Raw genomic sequence first — 25,691 nt, 5'->3', positions numbered from 1 at the left:
CACCCCCCCCCCCCCTTCCCCAATCAGAAGTGAGAGCAGAAAGAGCTCTTTAGGGAAGTGTGGTATTGATAGTACTTGGTGAGGGCAGGTTTTGAGGAATGTGAAATAAGATTTTTTTTAGAGAAAAGAGAACTTCAGTCTTTGAACCTAACTTTCAGAGCCGCCTCTGGAGTGTTGCTCATGTTCTACAGCCAAGGCACAGATTGGTTATGTGACTCGTTCAAGATTTCATATATTATGTAGTGAGAACAGACTGTGAGTCCAGGCCTGTCATTCCAGAGACAGAGCTGATTTACAGGGCCTACCCTGGTGGACACTAAATAAATACTTGTTGAATGAAAGAATAGAATATGTAGGAACTTAGTAAATGTAGTTCTTTCTCCCCTTTCCCTGTCCTTTGTCTTTTCCTCCTTGGCCTCACTCCTCTTTTTTTTTTTTTTTTTTTTTTTTTCTGTTTCTGCTAATACATCACCACAGTTAACTTGTTAAAGAATTACTTAATAAAAATTTAGATTTATTTCTTTCCTAAAGTATGTACATTTTAATAGCGGGTCAGCTCTACCTGACATAGTATAGTGTATAAGACTGAACCCCATCCTACCCCTTCTATTTTCATATACTTCCCCTGAGGTGCTCAGAAAGGTATCTTCTGTAGGCTCTTCCATCAAAACCTACCCCTCAAGTGAACACATAAAGGTTTGACACCCTCTTCGCCAAGTTTGACTTCTGATACCATCAGAAGTGGGCAAAGTCAGAAATGGGGCTGACTGGGCTGATGTTCTTTCCTCTCTCGCACTGTGAATGTGTGCTGTGCAAACCATATTTTTATATCAAAATCCTTATAAACGTGGTGCAAACCTGTAATGTTAGAGCATTGAAAGTGGACTCACAGAACTTTGAAAGGCTCATCGAGATGATGTAGCTCAGGAGCGTTTGTTTAACCCGCAAGATGGGAATGCCTGTCTGAGCTCTAATTCTATTCCACCACTTCCCTTAGTTAGAGGAGTTCCTTATTTGCTTTACGCTTTGGGCTTCTACATAATATTTCATTTGAACAAAGGATTCTAGAGCTACAGAAAAAAAGAAAAAAAAGTTTGAAAATTATTTGGCTAGCCAGAGCAGGGAGGCACTTGCTGATGATCATACAGTAGAGCTCAGTCACCCAGATCTTCTGACCACCCACATCATGTCTTTCCATTTCACTGTGCAATGATTTTAAAGGTATTGACATGTATCGTGTTCATTACTGCCTCTTTAGAGTGCTTGCAGTCATAAGCTTAGTAAATTAGTAAAAATTGCCATGTAAAAAAGTGAACAATGTACTTAAGATTTTTTTTCCTTTGAGTTGAACTCACCTCCCCCCCCCCCTTTTCTGACACTCATTCTAATTAGTTAAGTGATAAGCCATCTTTGGGCACCAGTTTTATGCCCAGCCTAGTACTAGATGCTCTGATGATGATAATATATGGAGTATATATGTATTATAATGGTAAGAAGTCTAGTTTATTGAGCACTTATTATGTACCACATATTGTTTGGGGTGCTCTGTACACTTTATCTTATTTAAACTTCACAACAGCTCTGCAAGAGAGGTAACATTTCCCATTTTATAAGTAAGGAAGCTGAAACTCCTCAGAGAAGTGAATGACTTACCCAAAGTCAAACAACTAGTAACTGATAGCACTGTTATTCACATCCAGATCTTTTGCATAGAAGCTCATTGCAGTGCGTCATGATGCCTCTCATTCCCCCCCCACAGCATTGATCTCACTTACTAATTAACAAATATTTATCAAGTACCTACTCAGTTAGTTAAGGGTTTCCAAAGACAGCACATGCAAACTTGGTGCAGGAAGGGATTTGGGGAGTGGTGTAAAATATTCCCTTATCCTGGAGGAGTCAGAGAAAGCTACCTACAGGAAATGGAACTTGTATCCACACCTTGAGAACAGATGGAATATTGCCAGATGGGGGCACCTGGATGGCTCAGTCAGTTAAGTATTCAGCTCAGATCTTCATCTCAGTGTTCCTGAAATGGAGCCCCATGTTGGGCTCTGTGCTGACAGTGCAGAGCCTGCTTGGGATTCTCCCTCTCCCTCTCTCTGCCCCTTCCCTTCTCTCTCTCTCTCTCTCTCTCTCTCCCAAAATACATAAAGATAAAGAAGAGAATATGGCCAGATGGAGGATGCCTAGAGAGAGACTTAGAGACAGGAAATAGAGCTCTATTGAGTACTCTGTAAAAGGCTGTCCGGAAGGTTGTTAGCCAGTATGAAAAAGCTGTTATGTATATAGGGGACTGCATGATAAACAAATTGAATTTACTCATTTATGTCATACTCGTTTATGTCAGCTCCCCATTGAAATGCTATTTATTAGTGGCACTAGATAAAATAATTTAAACTTGCAAACTCACGGGGTTGAAGAGAACAGAAGAGACAAGAGTGAGTGATAGTCAACAAAATTTTAGAAAAATGCAAACAAATAAATGAGTGATAAACTGAGTTGGCAGAATGGAGAAAAAGGAAGCCTAGAGCCTTCAAGTAACCATGTAATTCAAGCCATAGCCCTCCAGAAGGACTTGGGATTTGGAAGTATGAAGTACCTCATAGAGTGTAGAATAAGGAATAGGTCTAAAAAACAGGAGAATTGCTTGAAATTCTACAGAAAGAGAAATAAGATTGCCAGTTCACTTCATCCACACTTCATAGCCAAGCAATACCCCTGCACACACCCCAGTGGGAGATTGGAGGTTTACTTTCTGAAAAAATTGAACCAGAGAAGCTCTGAACTCCGAACTGCCTGGTACACAGGGTCAAGAAATAAGATGCCTTACCGAAAACAAGGGGATTCAGTTAAAGTCCAACATACCAACACTGAATTCCCCCAACCGCTTTTTCCTACTCTCAGAATGGGATCTAGATTATATTCCTAGGCAGAAGATTGGAGGATTCCCTCTGGAGAAATATAGTCCCAGCAATGAGAACCACTGGGATTGACGTGTGCCCCACAGAAAGGGCTAGGTTTCAATTCTCACTCGCTCTACAGTGAAACCCGCCCCCCCCCCCCCCCAGGCAGCAAGCACTGCATAGACTATCTGATGAGTTTTTACAGTCTCATTCATAATGCCTTGAATGTTTTTTCAAATCTAAAAGAAAAAGGAGGAAGAAGAAAGAAACCCAGAAGTAACAGAAAGTAGAGAAAGAGGAGATGACAAAATACTACTGCTGCTAATAACAAGAAGAAGAAGAAGAAGAAGAAGAAGAAGAAGAAGAAGAAGAAGAAAAGAAGAAGAAGAAGGAGGAGGAGGAGGAGGAGGGGAAGGAGAATTAGGGGATAACAGTTTTCATATTGAAAAGCCTCACAATGTGCCCAGCACAATGAATGAAAAACACCAAAACAGAGGCTTAGCACTGTGAACTTTTAAAGTACTGGGGTTAAAGAATAAATTCCCAAAAACATCCAGAAAGAAGAATCAGCTCACATACAAAGGATCAAGAATCAGAATGTTACCAGGTTTCTCAGTTCCCATATGCACAGTTAAATGGCAGTGAAACAGGACATGCCTGGGTGGCTCAGTTGGTTGAGTGCCCAACTTCGACTCAGGTCATGATCTCGTGGTTTGTGAGTTCGAGCCCCACATAGGGCTCTGTGCTGACAGCTCAGAGCCTGGAGCCTGCTTTGGATTCTGTGTCTCCCTCTCTCTCTCTCTCGCCCCTCCCCCACTTGCACTCTGTCTGTCTCTCTCTAAAAATAAATAAACATAATAATTCTAAAAAAATTTTTAAATAAAAAAATAAATGGCAGTGAAACATTATTTTAGAAATTTTGAAGGGAAATTATTTCAGCCTTGAATTCTATACCCAGGCAAACTATCATTCAAGTGTGAGAATAGAATAAAGGTATTTTTAAATATTCAAGGTGTCAAAAAAGATGCCTCCCATGCTCCCCTTTCCCAGAAAACTGTTATAGGATATGCACTACCATGATGAGGCAGTAAATCAAGAGAGAAGTCATGAGATCTAAAACAACAGCTTTAACACAGAAGAGATGATGGGGAAGGAAAGTTCTGAGAAGCGAGCAGTGGAGAAGGCCCCAAGAGCAGCAAGTTCAGAATGGAACGAGAAGAGGGGTGCTTCCAAGGGGGAAATGGACCTGGTAGGTTATGTGGTGTATTTAATCAGACTGAGAAGGTTTTGTTCTAGTTTAGGGGGGATCTAGTGATAAGTATATAAGTACTCAACAATTAACACTGTCTTCAAGATAGGTACCCAACAACTAGGAAAAATGACAATTATCAGTTTAGGAAAAGCAAACCCAAAAAAGTACAAAAAAGGAATAGTATGTTGTTACATGGCTTAGCAGTGAAAAGTATTTCTGCATATATAATAAGGTAAGCACTAAATATTGATCTAACAAAAATTGTGATATTTAATATCTTAAGGGTGAAGAGAAGTATATTTGGGAGGGTAGAGAGTTAAATCCTCACATTCTTTAAGAGAAAGTCATAGGTGATGTATGGATGAGGGGATAAAATGTTTGTGTAAGGGAAGAGTAATATAAAAGCAAAATTTTCATTTTTCATAGTAGGAACACAGTAGATAATGTTTAAAACTGGGAAGAATAGGAAAATTAATATAATCGTACTATTTAGAAATATGAAGGTGAAGAAGTTACTGAAGAGCAAAGAATTTGCTTTTTCATTATAAGCCTTATAGCACTTTAGACTTACTAAACAGTACATGTACTTTATTTTTAAATTTTAATATATATATGTATTATGTGTGAACTTTTTTGGTTTTATATGTTGAAAATTAAAAGGGTGACATGATAGAAAGAATTTGGAGTTGTTATTAAGAAATCATAGCCAAGGGGCACCTGGGTGGCTCGATCAGTTAAGCATCTGACTTTGGCTCACGCGCAGTTCATGGGTTTGAGGCCCGTGTTGAGCTCTGTGCTGACAGCTCAGAGCCTGGAGCCTGCTTTGGATTCTGTGTCTCCTCCTCTCTCTGCCCCTCCCCTGCTTCTGCTCTCTCTCTCTCTCTCAAAAATAAATAAACCTTAAAAAAATGTGTTTGAAGAAATTCTAGCCAAAAAAAGAAAAGAAACTCTAGCCTTGTAAAATCAAAAACCAAGAAACAGCAAGTGTTGACAAGGATGTGGAGAAAAAGGAACCCGCATGCACTGGTGGAGGGAATTCAAACTGGTGCAGCCACTGTGGAAAACAGTATGGAGGTTTCTCAAAAAATTAAAAACAGAACTACCATATGATCCAGCTCCACTACTGGGTATTACCCAAAGAAAACAAAAATACTAATTCAAAAAGATATATGCATCCAATGTTTATTGCAGCATTATTTACAAAGCAGTATACACATACACACAATGGAATGTAAGATGTGAGACACACACACACACACACACACACACACACACACACACAGGAATAGTACTCAGCCATAAAAAGGAGAGATCTTGCCATATACAACAACATGGATGGACCTAAGTGAAATAAGTCAGTCAGAGAAAGACAAATACCATATGATTTCACTCGTATTTGGAATTTTAGAAACAAATGAACAAAGCAAAAAGAGACAAACAAAAACAGACTGAAATACAGAGAAACAGAGAACATTAACTGGTGGTTGCCAGAGGGAAGGTGGCTGGGGGATGGGTAAAATAGGTGATGGGGATTAAGAGTACACTTATTGTAGTGAGCACCCGAATAACATATAGAATTGTTGAGTCGGAAAAATGAATGTACAATGCACAAATGTTAAATGTTGAATGTAATTAACATAACAAGTATGTTAATTATACTTGGATTTAAAAAATTTAAAAAAAAATTTGAATCCAGCCTTGGCTTGGTGCCTGATCAGCTGTGACCTTGGGCAGGACACTTGCCTTACTGAGCCTTAGTTTCTTCATTTATGAAAGGAAGGAGGTTGGAAAAATGGTCTCCAGGGTCTCTTTAAGATATAATGTCCTAGGATTCTGTGGTTAAAAAATGATAATGCTATACAGCAAATGCAGGGTTAAGACCTGGGTAGAGGCTTAGAATTCCCACATTTTCCTTTTTTGGTTGAAATCAGACTTGAAGAAAAAGTTTTGTTGTGGTCTGTGAAAAGAATTCAACACCCACCTTCCATTGTGGAGCCTGCAGCAGGCAATTGACTATGTACTGGCTCAGGGACACATAGCTTAGTGTTATTTCAGTATGGGTGTGTGTGTGTGTGTGTTTTTATATTTAATATTTTTCAGTATGAATCACAGGTGAAATTTCCATGCCATGTGTAAACAATTTCACTTTTTTATTGAAACAATGAATTCAAGAATGTCACATTGGGATATCAGCCATTTTACTTTTATCAATGTATGGAAAAAATGCTTTTATACTAATATAAGAAATGATGTCATTTAATATGGAGTAGATCTTATAATTCAAGGTGAGCAAATCTCAGGAGGTGATTTAGGTCACCAAGCTAGCTTTGGAAAAGGAAAAGAATATTTTCCCTTTGTCTTCTCAAGTATTTCAACCAATTTTCTTCTCAGACTTTGGGGTAGATGGTGGAACAGCATGGTTGTAAGAACGAGGCTCTAGCTAATAGTATCTCTGCTATGAAAACATGCGATCCTGGAGAATTTATTTCCCCTTTCTGGGCTTCAGTTTCCCCATCTGCAAAAGAAAAGGATTGCCTTAAATAACATTCAAAATACCTTTGAGTTTTAACATTCTCTGTTTCTACTTCCTTATTTTTTGTGTATATTCAGACCATTCGAGAGATCTGGTTAGGCTTGGGGGTTTTCCTTTAGCGGTTCAGGGTAGTGAGAGTAAACTCTGTTAGTGTCACTCACACTTAAGTAAAAAAATCAGTTAAGTAGTAGATACAAACAAAAGAAAACTTTGATTTTGTTGTTGTTGTTATTGGTAGCGGTTTTATTGTTTGTTTCTTTTTTTAAGATTTTTTTTTTTATCTTTAAGTAATCTCTCCATCCAATGTGGGGCTCGAACTCACAACCCCGAGATCGAGAGTCGCATGCTCTACTGACTGAGCCAGCCAGTAGCCCTAGTAGTGGTTTTATTTTTTAAGAGAGGAAAATATTTAGAAGTTTGGCTTAGCCACTTTTAAATTTAGGTGTTGGAAAAGTAAAACTTCAAGACTGATTATCTTTCATGTTAGTACACCAGTATACAGCTTACAAAGTACTTTCTTCATATATATCATATCATTTGAAAAATACATTTCCACAGGGCCTTGTACATTTGTTGTGTATTTTTTTTAACGTTTATTCATTTTTGAGACAGAGAGAGACAGAGCATGAATGGGGGAAGGTCAGAGAGAGAGGGAGACACAGAATCTGAAACAGGCTCCAGGCTCTGAGCTGTCAGCACAGAGCCCGACGCGGGGCTCGAACTCACGGACCGCGAGATCATGACCTGAGCCGAAGTCGGACACCCAACCAACTGAGCCACCCAGGCGCTCCTATTGTGTATTTTTTTTAACGTTTTTTTATTTTTGAGAAGAGAGAGACAGAGCATGAGCAGGGGAGGAGAGAGAAAGAGGGAGACACAGAATCTGAAACAGGCTTCAGGCTCTGAGCTGTCAGCGCAGAGCCTGACGTGGGGCTCGAACTCATGGACCTCGAGATCATGACCTGAGCCAAAGTCGGATGCTTAACCAACTCAGCCACCCAGGCGCCCCCATTTATTGTGTATTTAATGTTGTGTGTGTGTGTGTGTGTGTGTGTGTGTGTGTGTGTGTGTGAGAGAGAGAGAGAGAGAGAGAGAGAGCACATGTGTATGAATATGCACATATACTTAGATCGCTGTTATGACCAGTTAAAGAAGCAAGAGGTAGTCAGAGACAGAGTTAGAGAAGGCAAGGAATAGACAGATGAAAACCATTAGCAAGTTACCCAAGGTACATAGAAGGACCTAATTTTAGAAAATCAACTCTAGCAGAAATAAGTAAAACTAAGACCAGATCCATCCACAGGCCATAGTTTCCTCATACCAGCTCTACAGCTGTAAGTCCTGGTTCTGGACAAGAGGAAAGTTAGGAATGAGAGAAAAACAGAGCACAGCTTCTATCAAAAGTGGCTTGCTATTTATTTGTTTAATAAGCATTAACCGAGCCCTAGCACTGTCAGACACTGTTGGAAATTAGAGATGAGCACTACATTGCCCTTGGTTATACAAAGGGGAAGGTCAGGGAAAGAAGGGCTGAATGTGCCCAGAGTATCTACTGCCAGCCTTCAGTATCGAAAACCAAATACTGGTTTTGCAGTATGTGTCCCTGGAGTTAATGTCAGCAAACCCTGTAGGGCTCTTTGAAATGTGCTAATTCCATACGTGGCCATTCCTTGTCTTCTCTAACTTTAGGAGGCAAGGAAGCAGGAGAGGAAGAGGCTACCTTTTAAATACCATGCTGAAAGTATGGTCAACAGTATTGGAATCGTACATTTACATTTCCTCTCTGAGAGTTCAAAAGAAGAAAAAACTTAGCGAATGGATCGTGTTTGGGAAGCATTGCCTAGTATCTGCCACAATTTCTTTTAATTCTGTTTTTCCACCTTTGCAGCTAAGATATCAACATGGACTAGGGACTCCAGACTTGAGGCAAACCCTCCCTAACCTGAAAAACTTCATGGAGCATGGACTAATGGTCAGGTGGTGAGTACCTTTATCTCTGACACCCAGAACCTGGAACGTGGATAATAATCGGAGAAACTTTCCTGGCTTCCTCATCACTCCACACGTGCTTTCTTTGCTAAGATACCTGAAGGAAAGGAAAGGCAGCCATTGTACATGTGTGTGTCTACACCCCAGTCTGGCTTAGTGGAGTGAGGCACCCTCTGGAAGGGCGCAGGTTCGAGGGGGTACTGTTTGAACACTGGGAGGTTGGCTGGGCGAGGAATCCTTGAGCGTATTGCTGAGGCAGAGACTGGGGGACAGCCAGTGTGATCCACAGAAGGGAGACAAGGAGCCCCTGGGGCTTCTTCGAAGAGCCAGCGAAGGACGTAACTACAGCATGAGCTTCAGGATCAGTGGCTATGAGAGTTAAGGGAAGAAAGCAGACAACAAATAGGTCAGCTTGACGGACCCAGTCTGAGGCCAGGAGGCCCATGCCAAAATGTTTCTTATATTTGATGTCAGTGCCTGTCGGACCACAAGGGCAAGTTGCTGTTTAAAAATGTTTTGACGTGACAGACAGAACTCTTTTACAAAGAGAAGGGGAGAGGGAAATTCTGTTGCAAAGAAGACATTAGCTTGATTCACCTGACTTACATGGAGAGCTGTTGGCTCCAGCCATTTAGTCATTCTTGAAGTTTGAATTCTTGGATGATGGGCAGGAACTTACAAAATCACGTAAATGGAAATCAAGCCTTAAGAGCTACAGAGCTGGGAGCAGTATAGTTTCTTCTAAAGAGCACTGGCTTCTCTTCCCACTTCTTTCTCCAGCCTGCTGGGTGAACTTGAAGTTTAACCTCTCTGAAACTTAATTTCCTCATCTGTAATCCCTGCCCTGCTCATCTCACCAGTGTGTGGTGAGACAGAAAAACTATCTGTAGGGAGGAAGGTATAAGATTGGTTTCACTTTCTTCTGTGCCAGAAGGATAGGCCTTGAGAGTAATGAGAAAGCGACGTCTTTAACTGACCTTTACTCTGACATCTTTTATTTTTGTCCTATGTGATCCTCAAAGTGCGAGTTCTGATGTCTGATCTTAGATAGGACCCCTATTAAGCAAACGAACAATTGTTTAAAGAATTCTACTTAGAATATCAAAATATTTTATAAAAGCTTGGTACTGATATGGACCCGTGTGCCCTGAGGCATAAGGAACAGGAATTGAGTCTTAATGTAAATAATGAGAGCCAGCAGACATTTACTTAGTGTTGTCTCTGTGTAAAGTTCTGTGATAGGCGCTCTGGAGAGTTAACAAAGAAGTGTAAGGTTCAAGCCCTACACTCAAAGAATCTGTGATCTAGTTGGAAGCAAGATACGTAATTCATGAAAGGTTTCCTAATGCAAATGACAAATAACCTAAGATAATTTTTTAATTTTTTATTTTTTAAGTTTATGTATTTATTTTGAGAAAGGGGGGGCGGGGGCAAGGGAGGGGCAGAGAGAGGGGGTTACAGAAAATCTCAAGCAGGCTCTGCACTGTCAGCACAGAGCCCAATCCAGGGCTCGAACTCACAAAACTGTGAGATCATGAGCTGAACTGAAACCAAGAGCTGGATGCTTAACCAACTGAGCCCCCCAGGTGCCCCCCTAAAATAAGTTTTTTTAAAAGAAGCAACCCACAATACTACCTGGGTAATCACTAAACGAATCTTGCTCAGTACAGACAGCAAATTGTCCCAGTATTATTTATTGAAGAGTCTGTCTTTTGTCCACTGTTTGATAATGCCATTTCTTTCATGTGCCAGGTTTACTTATATGCATGAGTCTGTTTCCAGGCTCCCAGTTCTGCTCCTTTGTTTTATTTGTCTATCTGTGGGCTAATACCACATTTTTAACTATGACAACATGTAATGTCTTTAAGTCATGTTGAGGTTTGAGGATACCCAATAAAAAGCATCCTTCCTCCCCCTCATATGTGGAGCCACTTTAGAGGGGATATACAAAAGACAGAGTAATAGAAGTCAAAATGTCAGTTTCATTACTGAAAAAGCCTTTTGGAAAATGTGGATTCAGATCTAAAATAAAAAGGGTTTACAAAAACATCACTCAATGTTTATTTTTGAGAGAGAGAGAGAGAGAGAGAAAGAGAGAGAAAGAGAGAGAGAGACAGAGAGCACAAGCAGGGGAGGGGCAGAGAGAGAGGGAAACACAGAATCAGAAGCAGGCTTCAGTCTCCAAGCTGTCAGCACTGATCCTGATGCGGGGCTTGAACCCATAAACTGCGAGATCATGACCTGAGCTGAAGTTGGAAGCTTAACCAACTCAGCCACCCAGGCGCCCCTCATCACTCAATTTTTTTTTTATTTTTTTTAACGTTTATTTATTTTTGAGACAGAGAGAGACAGAGCATGAACGGGGGAGGGTCAGAGAGGGAGACACAGAATCTGAAACAGGCTCCAGGCTCTGAGCTGTCAGCACAGAGCCCAGCGCAGGGCTTGAACTCACGGACCGCGAGATCATGACCTGAGCCGAAGTCAGACGCTTAACCGACTGAGCCACCCAGGCGCCCCTCTCATCACTCAAAATAAAACTTCCCCTCACAGTCGCATCGTGAACTGGAGAACCCCAGGCTTTCCTCACAGAGGCAGGCCCTTGACCACTCTGCAGAGAGCAGTCACAGACTCCTATAGGAAACCAGATGGGGCTAAGCCAAGAGTACCCAAGTTTTACTTTTCCCTCTAAATTCACCCATCAGAAAAGGCCCTTCTTCTCGAAGAGAGAGAGAATGGAGAGAGGCCAGAAGTGCTACACCTAAATCATGTTCCTTCATAGCAAGGGAAAAGGAAGATACCCCCAACTTTCTTGATATCTGATAGGGTGAGGCTCCTACTTACAGTTCTTCAAAACTTTTGGTTTTTCTTAAGAATTGTATTTGCATGATTTGATACTATGATAACAAATCTTCCTTACTGTGAACTTGGTATCTCTTTATGTGTTTTCTTTCCTTTTTTTTTAAAATATTTGTTATTTTTGAGAGAGAGAGAGAGCGCGCGCGCATGAGCAGGGGAAGGGCAGAGGATCTGAAGTCAGCTCCACGCTGACAGCAGAGAGCCCAGTGCGGGGCTCGAACCCACAAACGTCGAGACCATGACCCAAGCCAAAGTTGGGTGCCCAGCTGACTGAGCCACCCAGGCGCCCCCTTCCTGTTTTTTTTTTTAATCTTTATTTTTGAGAGAGAGAGAGTGTGAGCAGCGGAGGAACAGAAAGAGAGGGAGACACAGAATCCAAAGCAGGCTCCAGGCTCTGAGCTGTCGGCACAGAACCCGATATGGGGCTCAAACTCACGAACCACAAGATCATGACCTGAGCCGAAGTCAGACAGTTAACTGACTGAGCCACCCAGGAGCCCCCCGCCACCCTTTCTGTTTTTTTGAAAATACCTCAATGAAGGTTTAAAATTTTCTTCGTAAGATCTTATGCCTCTTTTATTAGGTAGCTTACCATTTTGGTTGCAATTATAAATTTTTCATTATCGCATCTAACTTTTTTGTGGCTAATACACAGGAATACCCCTGATTTTTATATTTTGAGAGTGTGTACAGCAACCTTGGTAACATTAATTCTAGTAGTTTGTCTTAGATTCTCTTAGATTTTCTATGTATACAATCAGTGTTTTAGTGAATGACGGTATTGTTTCTTCCTTCCAGTTTTTACTTACGTTGCTTTTTCTTGGCTTCCATTTTATTATGGAAGAGGAGCACTGACAGTGAATACCCTTGTCTTATTCCTGACTTTACAGAGAATGCTTCTAACTTTTCACCATTAAGTACTGTATTTATCGCACGTTTGGATAGATAGCCTTTATTCGCGAAAGGAAGTTTCTCTCTATTCCTAGCGCAACTAAGAGTTGTTTTTTTAATCACGAAGGTATGTGGTTTGGGGGTTTTGTTCTCATTTTTTTATTGTCTGACATTTTAAGTTCAATATACTTAACATACAGCGTTGCATTAGGTTCAGGTGTACGATATAGTGATTCAGCAACTCCATGCATCACCCAGTGCTCATCATAACAAGTGCACTCCTTAGTCCCCATCACCTGTTTCACCCATCCTCCTCTCACCTCCCCTCTGGTGGCCATCAGTTTGTCCTCTTATGGTTGAGGGTGTTTCAAGGGCGCCTGGGTGGCTTAGTCAGTTAAGTGTCTGACTTTTGATTTCAGCTCAGGTCATGATCTTGCGGTTCACGAGACTGAGCTCGATTGAACTCCGCTTCAGGCTCTGTGCTGACAGCCCAGAGCCTGGCTTGGGATTCTGTCTCTCCCTCTCTCTCTGCCCCTCCCTTGCTCACATGCTCACTCTCTCTCTCTCTCTCTCTCTCTCTCGAAATAAACTTAAAAAAAAAGCGTTTCTTGGTTTGTCTCTCTTATTTTTCCTTCGTGCATTTGTTTTGTTTCTTAAATTCCACATGTGAGTGAAATCATATGGTATTTGTTTTTCTCTGACTTATTTCGCTTAGTGTAATATATTCTGGCTGCGTCTACCTCATTGCAAACGGCAAGATTTCGTTCTTTTTTAGGGCCAAATAGTATTCTATTGTGTGTTTGTGTGTGTATACTGAGTGTGTGGTTTTAATTTTATCAAATGCTTATTCTGAATCTATTGAGATAACACTATATTTGTTCTCCTTGTGTTAATTAGTGTTAATGCATTTTCTAATGTTAAGCCATCTTTGCCTGCTGGGATGTACTCTATCTGGTCGTCATGTATTATTTTTTCCTATCTCGTTACACTCCTTTTGCTAATTTTTAGAATGTCTACCTCTGTGAACTGAGGTGAGGCTAGCCTAGAATTTTTCTTTCTCACGTAATAATCCTTGTCTGATTGGGTAACAAGGTTTTAATAGCCTTATAAAATAAATGAAGGATCTTTCCCTTCTTTTGTATTCTCTGGAACAGTTTATATAAGGTAAAAAAATCATCTATACAGCGAAGGTCTGATAGAACTTAGCAAAAACCTAGTGGTTTTTGTTTGTTGAGAGAGGAGGGTGCAGATTTTTAACTACTGATTTAGTGATTATAGGTCCATATATGTTCTATGTTTCCAATTCCCCATGAACTCACTCTAGTCTGATCTCCAGTGCAGTCGGTAGACGGAAACTCCTTTTATCTAGGTAGATATCTGCCGAACTCCGTGTTACAGAAAGGGCACTTTTCTGTCCTTATGCTGTTCCGCGACTGGCATTTAGCCTTGCTTGAAGCTTTCTCTTTTCTTGGCTTCCTTGACGCTAACTACCCTCCCCCGGTTTTCCTCCCTTCGGCTGCTCTTTCTCTGCTTGTCATGTTCCTCCTCCTTTACTTGATCGTTAAAAATGGAGCTCTCCCTGGCCCCATCTTAGGTCTTCCTCTCTTTTTTTCTCTCTACTCTCTTTTCATGTGATCTCATCCATTCCCTCAGCTTTGAAAATCGTCTACATACATATGACCCCCAGAGTTACATTTTCATCCAGACTCTCTCCTGACAACTGTGTGTAGCCAGAGATCGACTTGACACGCCCCACCCCCCACAACCCCCTGTAGAGCATCACAGGCGCCTCAGCCTGGACACACCTGTAAGTGCCCTTCCTCTCTCTTCCTGTCAGCAAACGCTCACATCAGGGCATGATCCTTGATTCCCCTCGCACCAGATCTAGTCTGATTCATCAGCAGACCCCGCCATCTCTCCCTGCAAAGTGTATATCGAATCCGACCACTGCCCCCCGTGTCTACTACGACCACCCCAGTCCAGGGCACCACCTTCTCTTGCCCGACACTGCACTAGTCCAGTTTTTCTCCCTAACTTCACTCTTGTCCTGCCTCTCTTCATTCCCCACAGTAGCCAGAGTGGCCTTTTTACATTTCATCTGTATCTTAATTCCTCCCTGCTCTCAGTGGCTAAAATAAAATTCAGGCTCTTTTCCATGGTCTTCCTGGCCCCTGCCTCCCCACTGCCTCCTCTGACACCACTCTCCCCTCCTCTCGCAGACGGTCGCTGTCTGGCCTGTCTTGTTACATGAACAAGTTCTTTTCTGACCCGCTGCTCCTCTTCCTTCTACCACCGTTCTCATCTACCCCCTCATGTGGAGGGGACAGTCTTAGAAAAGGCACAGTAGCTTTATTGGCAAAGGACAGACCACCTTGGCTATCGTACATGCTCACATTAGGAACAGAGAGCTTATATAATTTGGGAACCCTTTTCAAGAAAAAGAATACAAAACTACAAATACAAAATTAGAAAAAATGTAAATACTTGGGGCTCCTGGGTGGCTCAGTCGGTTGGGTGTCCAACTTTGGCTCAGGTCATGATCTCGCGGTCCGTGAGTTCGAGCCCCGCGTCGGGCTCTGTGCTGACAGCTCGGAGCCTGGAGCTTGCTTCGGATTCTGTGTCTCCCTCTCTCTCTGCCACTTCCCTGCTCATGCTCTGTCTCTCTCTCTCTCTGTCTCAAATATAAATAAAAACATTAAAAAAAGAAAAAGAAAAAATGTAAATACTTAAAATGAAAAACAAAATGGTCACAAATTACTGGAACTTGAGAGATTGGATTCCTTTCTTCTGAGATCTCGTTAGAGAGAGATGTTCGTATAGAAATGCTTCCACATTGCAACCCGCCTGCCCTTCCCCTCCTAAAACACTGACATTTCCAGCAATTCTCACTTCTAAGGTACAGAGGAAATTAATGACTTTCCAAACGTGGTTGACCCATGAACCTAGAGCAATAAAACTAGAATCTGGGTCTCCTGGCACTGATGTAGTGAACCCATTGAGCCCTAAACTCACACATTTCTGCAGTGCCCCTCCGTGCCAACATTCACATTAACGCTGAATGAGTAGCAGGTACCCCTTTATGGTGCTGTCATGAAGAATGGGCTACAAGGTAGATCCGAAGTACCACCACATGAGCGCTACCGAATAATTCCAAGCAAAAACCACCACAGGAAGCCAGCCTGGAAGTTACAAATGCAAACAAAGCTGGAGCGAGCACTTTTAGCCTCTTGAGGAAATCTGAGAATTTCCGAGAGCGACCGTGGACCGAGGACTTCCCTCCCAAGCCTGTGCTCCTTAGGGCAGAGGGTAAAAAAACTCACACTCCCGAGGGAGGCTCTTACATCTTTTGTAAAAGAAAACACTTCCATTTTCTGTGCGGTTGTTACCATTCACAGACTGGTCCCTGCGGAAGCAGATTTGCTGTGTGTGCTTTTGGTGTCGAGGATTCCAAACTGGCGGAGGAGGGTCGGTGCGGCCGCTGACTCCCTCCTCATGGCAGGCTTCAAAGCCGTGTGACGGCTTGTTTGTTTGGTTTTTTAAAAGACAACGTTATGAAAATTTCCTGGGTGACGTGATTTTTCTCTTCCGCGTTACAGGATTCTGATCTGATATCAAAAGCAGCTACCTGCTTCATCCTAAAACTGACGTGTTTTCCTCACGAGAGGGTTAGGTGGAGCACGGTCTGAGTGCATTATGCTAGGTCTTTCCAAAAGGAGCCGCAATTTTCTCATCCTCAGATCACCAACCCCATCGTAACTGCCAAGCAACACAACTTTGAAAAGTAGGCTTTCAAGTCACAGGTTGTGCTCTTGAGTATTTTGGTTAAAAGCCACCAGCATGCCGTTTAAACATACCGTCTTACTTTTGCTACCGACTGCCAAGTCCAAGGTTCAAATTGACATGCACACGCTCAGCTGATGCGAGTGCTGAATTACGGTCGGGGAAGAATGTCGATGGAAGCTGCTACTTGACGCCTGCCAGTAAGACGATAAGTTGCAAACCGAGTTGGAGAGATTATGTGCTGTGGTTGTTGTGAACGGGCTGTGTGATGGGGCCCCGGCATTCAGGTCCCGGACAGACCATGTCTCTCCTCTGTTCTCTCACCCCTTCCCCCCCGACCTCCAGATAGACCACGCTCATTTCTGACCTCAGTTCTTTACTCAGACAAGTTCCCACTGCCTAGAAGAGCCTGCCCTTGCCTCCGCTCTGCCCAAATGTTGCTCTGTCACTTTAAGATCCAGCTCACATCCTGCGTCATTCATTCATTCACTCTACAGGCACAGTGGCAGATACCGAGATAAATATATATTCCCTCAAGAGCATAGGTTCACTCCTCCCACCAAGTCTTAGCCACTAGGCTCTTGAGCAGCTGGAGGGTGGGGACTGTGTCTTCCTCATCCTGATATCAGCCTGCTATCAGGGAAGCCTAAAATTATGTGAGTAAACGAACTAGCCATCGTCTTATTCTATTCATGGAATATACTCCTTGAACATTCGGAGGAAGTCATTGGCTTCCTTGTGGGGGCTGTGGGTGAGACCTGAGACCTGAACAAGCCTTCATTAATGAGACAGCGTTTAGGGGACCTGGAGCACAAGAAGGATTTGGACGTGTGAAGGTTGGGGAATAGGATCGGGCAGGTCAAGGAAATAGTTGCCCAGTTATACCGAGCCTGGAAAGACTTTGGGTCGGAATACCAACCCCACCACTTACCGTCTTTGTAATTTCAAACAAGTTTAAGCCGTCAGCTTATATTTATCTGTAAGATGGAGTCAGTAGTGCCTGCCTGACAGAGTTGCTGCGAGGATTAAATATATAAAGTCTAGCATACTGCCTGGCACACAGCAGTGGTCACTAAGTGGTAGTGGTCATTATAAAAAAGCAGTGGATAATTGAGTCACAGTTTTTATCTACACTGTAAAACGTTAATCCATTCTTTGTTAGAGGTGTTTCGTTTTTCCTTTAAAATCTACAAATAGGTATAGAAAATGGTTCCCGGCTCACATTTTTTAATAGCGGCTCATGCCATCTTGTATGTTAATGCTGCAAAATAATCATCTTCCTCCACTTGCTTTCCTTAAGTCCTTTATAAAAGTCCTTCTGAAGCCATGGAGATAAATACCCTAAAATCTGTTTGCCTACCTACTTTTTCTGGTACCTGCCTTCTTAGGTACCTCTCACATGGAGTTAGAAGTTACGAATAGTAAATCTCTTATTTGCAAAATGTTCCATGTTTGTTTGGTTTCTTTTTAATTTTTTTTTTAACGTTTTATTTATTTTTGAGACAGAGAGAGACAGAGCATGAACGGGGGAGGGGCAGAGAGAGAGGGAGACACAGAATCGGAAGCAGGCTCCAGGCTCTGAGCGGTCAGCCCAGAGCCCGACGCGGGGCTCGAACTCACGGACCGCGAGATCGTGACCTGAGCTGAAGTCGGACGCTTAACCGACTGAGCCACCCAGGCGCCCCTCCATGTTTTTGTTTAAGTTTGCTAGAACCCTGTGGGGGAGGCAGGCCAGAGCTGATGAGCACTATTTCACAGATCAGAAAACCGAACCTTAGAAATGTGGAGTGGTCTGCCAAGGTCACATGCTCCTAAGTGATGGGGGTAAGGCCAGAAACCCAGATATCTGACTCCAAGTCCCTTGTTCTTTTCACCACACCATGCCGCCCCTTCTTCGTCAGTGGCCATTCTCCTTCTCTGCCCTTTCCCAGCTCTCCTATCTCTGCATCATTTAATTTCTAGCACCTAGTACTTTCCACAGGGAAATCCACCAAAGTCAAGTCCAGACATGCACACGCCACAATATGGAGGCAGTGGGTTCTGGTGAAAACATTCTTTGTAGCTTATCCTGCCCCATTTACTCAGAGAGGTAGGAAACTAAGAGTCATAAAACTTGGTGAAGAATGTGAGAACTTAAGACCAAAAGAAACAAAATGATTATATGTTTCATATCTACTAATGAAGAAACAAGAAAACCGATGGAAGCACATGGGTTGGCCTAAACCATAACCTTTGCCCCCAGTGTTTGCCTTCCTCCCATTTCACGTTCTGTTTTCAGAATAAGACATGATAAAAGCAGGATTTCAAAACCATCTGTCCTGCTTCGTATGTGGAATTTTTTATCCTAAGTTTAATTTTTCTCCACTATAAAGCTTAAAGCAGCAGCTTCATGCAGGGCAGTGGGATACAGCGGAAGGAGCACTGGAGCTGGGAATCAAACTGTGGTCTCCAGCTTCAGCTCTATCACTTAATTTCCATAAATTGTTTTTGAGTATCACTTTTTTAAATGGAGTTAATAGCACCAGGCTTATTTCCCAAACGTAGTTGTATGGAGCAAATGACATCATGTCTGAGCGATTTATAAACTCAAAAGAACGATGCAAAGTATTATTAAGTAGGATTTAGGCCTTTAACAATTCAGTAACTGTCTCCTCTGCATATAGCACTATTCAAGAGACCAAACAGATTCAAAAGTGTAAGACAGTTCCTGCCTTGCTTAGATGACAGTTGTTTAGTTTATAATCTGAGTAGATAAGACAAACTAATATTTTGAAGGACATGACGCACAAAATTTTCCTATGCATTGTGCACTCTGGTGGTCACGTGGGACCTGGAGCCTGGCACCCAGCCTCAGTGGACAGGCTGTTAACCCATGGAGGTCAATCTTGGACTGAGTTAGTTGATGTTTTAGGACCAAGTGTACCTTTTTTTATAGAGACCGCATCAAATTTCAGCGATGTATTGAAGATGGGACACTGAAGAGAAGTATCCTTAGCTGTTGTGCAGCTTCCTGGAATGTTTTTGCAGATTCCTTCTAGCACTTAATGAAGTGACTTGGGAAGGAACAAGTAGTGACTTTATGCATGGTCATCTCACTTAAGCGGCATAAATCTCTAGATGGTGTTTCTGCTGACCTGTTTCTTGCCTAGTCTTCCATTCCTTTTCATAAATAGAGAGAATCAAGCTGAACAGCTTTTTAAATAGATAGATAGATAGATAGATAGATAAATTAATAGATCGATAGATAAATAAATAACAGACGAGTGAATGAACGAACTTTGGCACATTTTCAGGAAATGCTTTTTAAAGTAAACTCAGGATAATGAAAATCAAGACCAAGTGAGCCAGTCTATTTCCTTTAAAAAGTTTTTTTTAATGTTTATTTTTTTTGAGAGAGAGAGCAAACGAGTGAGCCTGAGCCAGAGAGAGAGGGAGACACAGAATTTGAGGCAGGCTCCAGGTTCTGAGCTATCAGCACAGAGCCCAATGTGGGGCTCAATCCCACAAACTGTGAGATCGTGACCTGAGCCGAAGTTGGCCTCCCAACTAATGGAGCCATCCAGGCACCCCTTTTTTTTTTTAATTTTTTTAATGTTTATTTTTGAGAGAGAGAGAGAGAGATAGCAGTCTACTTTCTTTAAAATCCAAGGGTAACAACATAATAGTTTAGCTTTTAAGCCAAACTATCCACTTTGAAGATGGAGCAGTCCAACGTGAACATTTTTTTAAAAGCCGCACTCTTTAAAAATCAATGTGTCCTCTTTCCTTCCTTCCATCACGCTTATGCTGAATTCAGAACGAGTTTTTGGCAGGTGACTCCCAAGGGACTTAAAAAACATGCTGTCTAGCTGATGTTAGTTTTTAAATTTAGATCAAATGACATTGTCTTTGAAGTCTCAAGAGTACCACTTAAGGTAGATGGGCCCACCTTTCAGAATATATCCTTAATATGAAAAGTGAAGTCTGGTCAAAAATAAATGAAAACGAAAGTTTTATTGGAGTTATTTACTCTAAGATAGCAATTGTAGAAGGAACCTTGACAAGTCGTCTCATTGCCTCTCGACAGGAACACACAAGGCATATGGGTATCTGTAGTATTTTAAAAGACCTTGGGGGACCAGGCTTCTTCCATAACTCATTCCAGAGTTTAAACACCCTCGCTTCAGGAAATTCTTCCCTATATTTAACTTACAGGCCCCCTCCTGCGGTTAACACCCATTTCCGCTTTTTTCTGTCTCCAGTCAGGATGGAGAACAGCTGGCCAACATCCTTTGTGTGCTAACCCTCCGTCAGTGACAGAAAGTCATTTGGGTATCCCTGGGCTTCTTTTCTCAGCCGCCAGCAAACAAGTCTTTGAACCAGATTGGAATCTTGTTTTTTATTTGTGTTATTTATTTCTGTTAATTCCTCCTGAATAGAAAATAATACATGCTCAATGAATCAAATTTGGAAGATATAAAAATATACAGAAGGGGGAAACAATAGCTCTACGATCTAGGGACAAAACCATTGTTAAGTTTGTCGGTTTTCTATGTATTTCTTATATATTTGAGATCCTATCATCTATATCAGCACTGTCCAGTAGAAATACAGGCTGAGAAGGGTGCCTGAGTGGCTCAGTCAGTTGAGCATCTGACTTCTGTTCAGGTCATGATTCACAGTTTATGGGTTTGAGCCCCACATTGGGCTTTGCGCTGACAGTATGGGGCCTGCTTTGGATTCTCTGTCTCCCTCTCTCTGCTGCTCCTGCACGCGCTCTGTCTCTCTCTCCCTCTCTCTCAAAACTAAAGAAATACAGTCTGAGCCACATATGTAAATTTAAATTTTCTGGCAGCCTTTATTATAAAAAGGTAAAAAGAAATAGGTAAATTAAGTTTAATAATGTATTTAAAATTTTTTAGTGTTTATTTATTTTTGAGAGACAGAGAGCACGAGCAGGGGAGGGGCAGAGAGAGAGGGAGACACAGAATCCAAAGCAGGCTCGAGGCTCTGAGCTGTCAGCACAGAGCCTGACGCAGGGCTCGAACTCACAGACCGCGAGATCGTGACCTGAGTTGAAGTCGGACGCCCAACCGACTGAGCCACCCAGGCGCCTCGATGATATATTTTATTTAATCCCAATAAAAACCAATTATAACTCATCAACATGTAATCAGTATTTTTTAATTATTAATAAAATATTTGACGTCCCTTTTTCCATGCTAAGCCTTCTGAAACCAGCGTATGTTTTATACTTAGAGCACGTCTCAAACCCAGCTAGCCGCGTGGCAGGTACCCAGTAACCATTAGCTAGCGTTGGGCAGCACAGTCTGTACAGCTGTATATATCTGCTTTTTTGTACATCACATCTTAAGTATTTTATCAATGCCATTTAGAACTTTTTAGCATCGGGGCGCCTGGGTGGCTCAGTCGGTTGGGCGTCCGACTTCAGCTCAGGTCACGATCTCGCGGTCCATGGGTTCGAGCTCCGCGTCGGGCTCTGGGCTGACGGCTCGGAGCCTGGAGCCTACTTCCCATTCTGTGTCTCCCTCTCTCTCTGCCCCTCCCCTGTTCATGCTCTGTCTCTCTCTGTCTCAAAAATAAAACGTTAAAAAAAATTTTTTTAATAAAAATTAAAAAAAAATAATAAAACTTTTTAGCATCATTTTAATGGCTGCGTAATATCTTCTCATTTAGATTTACTGTAACTGTATCTTTAGATAGTTTGGTTTTTCACGTTATAAGTAATCCTGTAGTGTTCTTTTTTTTTTACCTGCTTTTTTACATGAACAATGTTTCTCAACACTTTGCCAAAAGAAAAGCCATAAGTTATTCCTTTTGAGTACAACTAATTAAATCCATTTATTCCTAAAACAAACACATTCCCTTAATACCCATTCTTTACTACGTTAGACCGGAAAGTGAGGGAGTAGATTTCAAGAAATAGAAGACTAGGTCCCTCCTTTGCAGTGTTTACAAGACTTGGCTCCATAGTTGGACTGCACACATACTGTATTTTATTCTGCTTTATCCTGCCCTTCATTTCTTACTCCTCCCCCCTATACACGCACACACAGACTGATTAACTCCCCCTTATGCTTCAAGGCACCGATCAAATATAGCCTCCTGTGATGAGTCCTCCAGATGATAACTTGCTCCCTCCTCCATTACAATGTATGAAGTGTATATTGTGCACAAAGCACCATGGTGTTAATTGGTTAACTCTCTCCATCTTCTCTCTTACATTGGGAACTCTTTATTGGTAGAAACCTTATTTTATACACTTCTTTATTTCCAGAGCCTAGCAGACTGCCAGGCAGTGAATGTGGATGTCAATTAGGTCTGCCAAAATATGTGTAGCGATACACGTGATCATATTAAACATCAGTTGGATAGTAAAATTCAAGTACCGAGGCTGTTCAAAGAGATCACATTAAACTGACATGGTTAAAGAAGGCTTATTGAAGGAGATAGGAGTTGAATTGGACTTTGGAAGATGGGTATCTTTAAATGAATGGAGGGAAAGAATTAGCAGAAAAGCCACCTATATATCCCGTACTAAGAAGTCAGTGTTTTTTGGGAGGGACCCATCAGCATGTGCCAAGTATCAGCAGACAAACATCCTTCTAGATCTAAAGCACTGGGTTAGGTTTCAAGAAGGCTGTAGAGCTATGGTCTTTGCCCATCAAAAGTTTGACAAGGGTTTGCAGCATTAAAAATGACCTCTGACTACTTCATTATGACCTTCGAATTTAAACTCAATTTAGATGCAATTCCCTGTGTTTTAAGTTTGGAGTTTAACATTAAAGATCATTTTATATGATGCTTTGTCAACAATTTCTGTTAGTGGCTGGCGATATATAGTAAGCAGTGTCATTATAGCTAATGTCAAACGACTGTTACTGCAACAGGCAGCCTTCCAAAGCATTTTGAATATATTACTTAGTTCACTCATTTAACTCTCACAATGGCCCCGTGAATTAGGACCCACTGTCCTCCCTCGCCTTACAAATGAGGAAACTGAGGCACAGAGAGGTTAAAATAACAATGACACAGCCATCAAGTGGAGGACCTAAAACTTGGCCCCAAGCAGAATAGCTTTACGGCCCCACTTTATTACTCAATACAGCCTCTCTTATAACTATGTTAAGAACAAAAATGTTTTATACACGGGATTATTTAGCATCTTGTGATTCCAGAAAAGGAATGCTGTTATTATAACCCTCTCCTGGTTTTCTTTTTTCCCTTCTGACTGCTCCTTCTTGTCACATTTGCAGGCTCCCTCTTCCTCTACCTCGTCATAAAAACTGGAGCCCCTCAAGGTTCGGTCCTAAGCCCTCTTTTCTCTCATTTCATTCTCCAGTCCAAGGCGATCTTGTCCACAACCATCATTTTAATTATCACCCACTCTAAAATGAAGCGCAAGTGTAAATCTTCAGCCCGGATCTCTTTTCAGATATTAGACCTCTATTCAGATTGCCCCCTGGATGTTTTCACAGCACATTCTGTGTGCCTGTGTTTTTTCCTTCCTGCCTTCCAACCCAACCACCGTAAGCCTCGTGGTCTTCCAGTGCTGTTTTCAGCAAATGGAATCTCTAGAAAACCATGCATAATCCTTGGTTCCTCTCTTTCTCTCTCATCCCCATATCTAATCTTAGCAGCCCCTGCTGATCTCCCCTAATATGTCTACTTGTCTATGTCCTCGTATTTCCATTCTGGTCCGAGCCTCCATCAACTCTCACCTGTACTGCTGCACAGCCTGTGGTCCCCTAGCATCGACTCGGGCCCCCCCCCCCCCCCCCCGTCTATTCTCGAACTTCAGCCAGAGTGCACTTTCCAAAATACAAGTCAATCAGTCGATTAATAAATCTCTTTCTCTTCACCACCTTCCCCACACCACCACCCCCCCCCCCAAATATCCCTAGCCTAAAACACTTTCACGACTTAAAGAGAAAATTCTAGACATGGCCTATGGGTTTCTGCATGGTCTAGACTTTGTTTTCCTCTCCAGCTTTATATTCTACCATTCTGCTCTTCACTTCACGACCTTTCGGGTCCTCCTTGTTCTCTCTCCTTTTGCTTGGAATATGCTGTCACCTCTGACCCATTCTTCACCTGGTGAACAGTTTTACTAACCCTTCAGTTCTTGGCCTTTTCTGGGTCGGTTCTGTTACAAGCTCTCTTAGCCCATGTCCTCTCCTGCACGGCATGTGTCAGAGGTTATCATTTTACGTTTTTGTCATTATTCTGTGGCAGTCTCTGTCCTCTCCCATAGTGGTGTAACCTCCACAAAAGCAGGAACTGCGGCCTTATTTTCCACCATGATTATATCCCCAGTGTTTCGTGCATAATAGACACTCAATATATATTTGAATTAGGGAGTAAATCACTTCATTTGTTAATATGCATACAGTTTCATACTGTACCTCTTTTAGGAGCACAGAGGACTACAAAAGATAAGGCTTCCAAGATGCTATTCCTGGAGCCCCACAGTCTCTCACTGTGTGATGATCCTGTGACGGCTAAGTGTAATTCAAGCCCTTCGGATGAAGGCCTCCAGCATCTTGGGAAATGGTGGCAGAGCTACTCATTTTTCTTTTAAAACAGCAAACAACTAAATCCCCATGGTTCAGCTCATGTCAGAACTTATTAGAATGTGGTGGTTCAGCTTCCACAGTATCTCGCAAAGACTTAAATTCACAGATTCTGCCATTGGCCTCTGGAGTCTAAAACCGCCTTTAGCTCGCTTTGCAGATCTACCTTTGAAATTCGGAAAGCATCCTCTGACCAAAGTTTTCGTTTGTCGACTTCCCTCTGAGGTTGGGCGTTTTCGTTTGTCGAGTTCTCTCTCAGGTTGGGCTCTGTGACACTGCTGTTCCTCTGGTGTCCCTGGCAGAGGTACAGCTGCTTTTCTTCCTTTTTTTTCTTTCCCCCTAATTTTCAGCATGAACACCTGGTAAACTCCCATGTCTCAACTGTTGGCCAGACACTCCAAAGGGTCCCCTGGTGTCATCCCTCCATCTCTGTTTCTACGGTCCTTATAATGTTTGTTGCCTGACTGTAATTTGAATACATTAATTTGTATGACGATTTCTTACGATGAGAGCTGATGGGTGAAGTGGTTGACTTGACTCCTCCTGGGACCCCTCTCTGTCTCCCTGAAGGATCACCCTCTATTCCCTGAGCCCAGGGAGCTCAGGCTTGGGACTGAACTGGCCTCCAGATGGACTCCTGCCTGTGGGCACCCTCTGAGCCTCTGTCCGCTGTCCTGTGCTGAGGCCTCCCTTTCCCGTGCTAGGCCCCGTTGTCCTGATGGCCAGGCCCTCAGTCAGATCACATAGCCCCGGGAAATGGACTTCTTCAGCTCGCTTGTTTTACCCTTTGCCTGTGGAACTTTCTCTTTCACAAATAATTCATCTTTCCATCAACCCTTAGTTTAAATAAAATCTAAAGGCTTCCTTGTTCAGTTATACCTTTTTAAACTTTGTGTTTTTATTTAGTCAGA

The 25,691-nt window shown here is 42.2% G+C and overlaps 1 protein-coding gene across 2 annotated transcripts in view; it reads left to right on the top strand.

Moving 5' to 3' along the window:
* Window positions 1–25,691, top strand: part of UVRAG (UV radiation resistance associated) — a 297,399-nt gene that overhangs the window by 261,605 nt on the left and 10,103 nt on the right. For both annotated transcript variants that reach the window (XM_042904090.1, XM_042904091.1), the window contains one exon: window positions 8,580–8,671. In XM_042904090.1, the coding sequence (XP_042760024.1) occupies window positions 8,580–8,671 (92 nt within the window). The remainder of the gene's footprint in view (window positions 1–8,579; window positions 8,672–25,691) is intronic.

This window comes from Panthera leo, chromosome D1, assembly GCF_018350215.1.
Source record: "Panthera leo isolate Ple1 chromosome D1, P.leo_Ple1_pat1.1, whole genome shotgun sequence".
NCBI classification, from domain to species: Eukaryota; Metazoa; Chordata; class Mammalia; order Carnivora; family Felidae; genus Panthera; species Panthera leo.
This window is presented reverse-complemented; position numbering and strand designations above follow the sequence as displayed.